Below are 2,500 nucleotides of genomic sequence, written 5' to 3'. Positions count from 1 at the left end.
TATTATAGTCACGTCGCCAGTCATAACTCGCTGCGTTACACCATCGCGCATAGGACTAGAATAGTCAGCGGCCTCTAACGTTTGTTGATCTTTTGAAATAGCTTGGAAACTGGATGGTCGATGGATGACTATCGATGACTAGTATTGTCTTGTTTCGCATGATACCACATGATGACACACTGAAATAATTATAGATGTATGGCTATTATTATTTGATTTCTGCACTTGATCTTGATCTTAGAAACTGGACCGTTGATGGGTGACTATTAACGACTATCAATCTGTTGTTTCACATGATAGCACGGTATGGGGTACTTTCATCTTCTCTTCTGTTGTTTCCCTGTGCGGCACGCAGCGAAACAGTAGCCAGATACTTAGCCTAACAGATGTTATCGCTTCGTGGTATTACCAGATACTGAATCGCGTGCCCTTGCCAGACGTGTGTCCTTTATTTTGTTCGACACAGGATCAATTCCTGGGTTAGATTTAGTCCCGTGTTTTAACCCTAGATACCTTACAGTTCCTCGGGAGATATTTGCTTTGTTATTCACTTTATGTATTTTTATCATTTTCCATTGTCTTGTCCTAAATGCAATGTTTAACATCACTAGAACTTCATCTTAGGTTAGCTACGTAGCACCCGTAATATCATCGACTCATTTACGCTCTTAGATCAGCTGCTTATGGTTAATTTTGTTGACATTATTGAAAGCAAAGCCTTGGACATGTCCGACTCTTCCGAAAACCGTGGATCATTCTTCTCGGCGACCTTGTATGCGAATATCTTCTCCGGTCTTCCGAAAGGGCGAAAGGGCTGAAATTAAACCACAGCTTCACCACCTCAGAGGTCTTTTGACAATGTTCTTTTCTCCACCTCACATTCCCTTGCCAAAATCCGACTCTTCTGAAATATGCGCTCTCGCACTTCAAATAAATCGCCAAAGTTCCCTTAGCTACAACTTCCATCACTGTCAAGGATATGCCACATTGTTCTTCACTTTATCAGTCACTCGAGTATGTCCCTCTTTCCCCGTTATGTTGCAGCAAATATTTACTTCACCTTTAAAAAGTCTAATAGCTTTGTCCCTCCCCTCCCCCTCCCGCCTTGCCGTCAAGCGTGTCACTGTCACGCAGGTAAAGAGGCTTTAGGCAGTAGTGAAACCTTGGCACTGATGCAGAAGGGCCAAAGATGGCATCCGCGAAAACCCAGCACCTGTTATTTCAAAGCGTCTGCCTATATATAGAAGCGTCATTCTAAATTTATGGTCCTTTAGAGACGTAATAACGAGACTGTAGTCACTACACAATTTGTGCTAAAGAGTTTCCTCGCATAAGTGACGAACATTTGTATGTCACCATCGACGCAGCCGTTGACACATGACGCTTTACATGACAGCTACACATGACTCACTCGCCTGCCTCCCGGTCTTCCACATTACGGACTCAACTCTACGGGACCTCAACACCGTGGTTGTTTGTAAATACTGAGAAAGATAATTTTGAGAATGGGATAAATAGAAAATTTAAATGAAGCTCTCGAGGTTAACAGAATGGTGGGTGATAGATAAACAACTTATTAAAAGGAATTTTTGGTCTCAGGGAATCTCTATTTTTAACTCATTTAGTAAACATTGTTTAGATTACATATGATCTGAGATATATCCAGTAATATTTTGAACTGGACATGTTACATAACTAAAACATTAGTCATTTTCACTCATAGAGAGCAGAAGAGAGACTATTTCAGACCAAAGTTTTTGGAGTAAAGAAATAGGGGTTTCTCAGAGTCTTAAGCAGGTATGTGACTTCTCGTTGTTTCCCGATGCAGGCAGAAAGGAGGTCGTGAGGTGGTGGCGGGCCCTCACTACACCACGACGGAGACGCAGAAGGCGGCGCAGCTCATCATCCACGGAGCCTCATCGCAAGACTCGGGCACCTACACGGCCGTCGTCACCAGGCCTGATGGCACGCAGGTAGGCTATTCGAGTGTCGTGGGGTTCTCATATGCCACGATTTTGAAAGGCTAGTTACCATTATCTTTTGACAGTGTCTGACCTGCTTAAAATTCAGTCAGTTAAAAGTTTCTATCCGGTAGACTAAAGATTTTTCTCGTCCTCATCCAGGCCAGGGCAGCGGTGGCTCTTGAGGTAGCCTCCACCGGATCTCAAATCAAGGTGGAGGCGCCCATCTTCGTTAGGACCCTCAGCGACCTGGCGGCGAAAGTGGGAACCCGCGTCCGCTTCCTGGTCGAACTGCGGCAAGCACACGATGTTAAGGTGAGATGCGGGGCTGATGGGCAAAAAAATTTGCTTTCAAGGCCAGATTTGTATCTAATGAACATACCCGTACAAAGTGAACTGAATAAATAATCTATAGAACGTTTATTTCATAAGAATAGAACATACGGTATAGAGTGATTTGAAGCCTTTCAACTGTAGGCCGTTGTGGCAACAATAGCATAATGTATTTTACCATAAATCAAGAGAAACACGATCTAGGT

The 2,500-nt window shown here is 43.5% G+C and overlaps 1 protein-coding gene across 1 annotated transcript in view; it reads left to right on the top strand.

Moving 5' to 3' along the window:
• LOC125033244 (muscle M-line assembly protein unc-89-like) overlaps positions 1-2,500 on the top strand; it is a 374,957-nt gene that overhangs the window by 77,708 nt on the left and 294,749 nt on the right. The window contains exons 17-18 of the mRNA XM_047624627.1: positions 1,829-1,973; positions 2,124-2,276. Coding sequence (XP_047480583.1) covers positions 1,829-1,973; positions 2,124-2,276 — 298 coding nt within the window. The remainder of the gene's footprint in view (positions 1-1,828; positions 1,974-2,123; positions 2,277-2,500) is intronic.

The sequence above is a fragment of the Penaeus chinensis genome, chromosome 16 (assembly GCF_019202785.1).
Source record: "Penaeus chinensis breed Huanghai No. 1 chromosome 16, ASM1920278v2, whole genome shotgun sequence".
Classification (NCBI taxonomy): Eukaryota; Metazoa; Arthropoda; class Malacostraca; order Decapoda; family Penaeidae; genus Penaeus; species Penaeus chinensis.
Note: the sequence above shows the minus strand (reverse complement) of the source record. Positions and strands in the feature narration are given on the sequence as shown.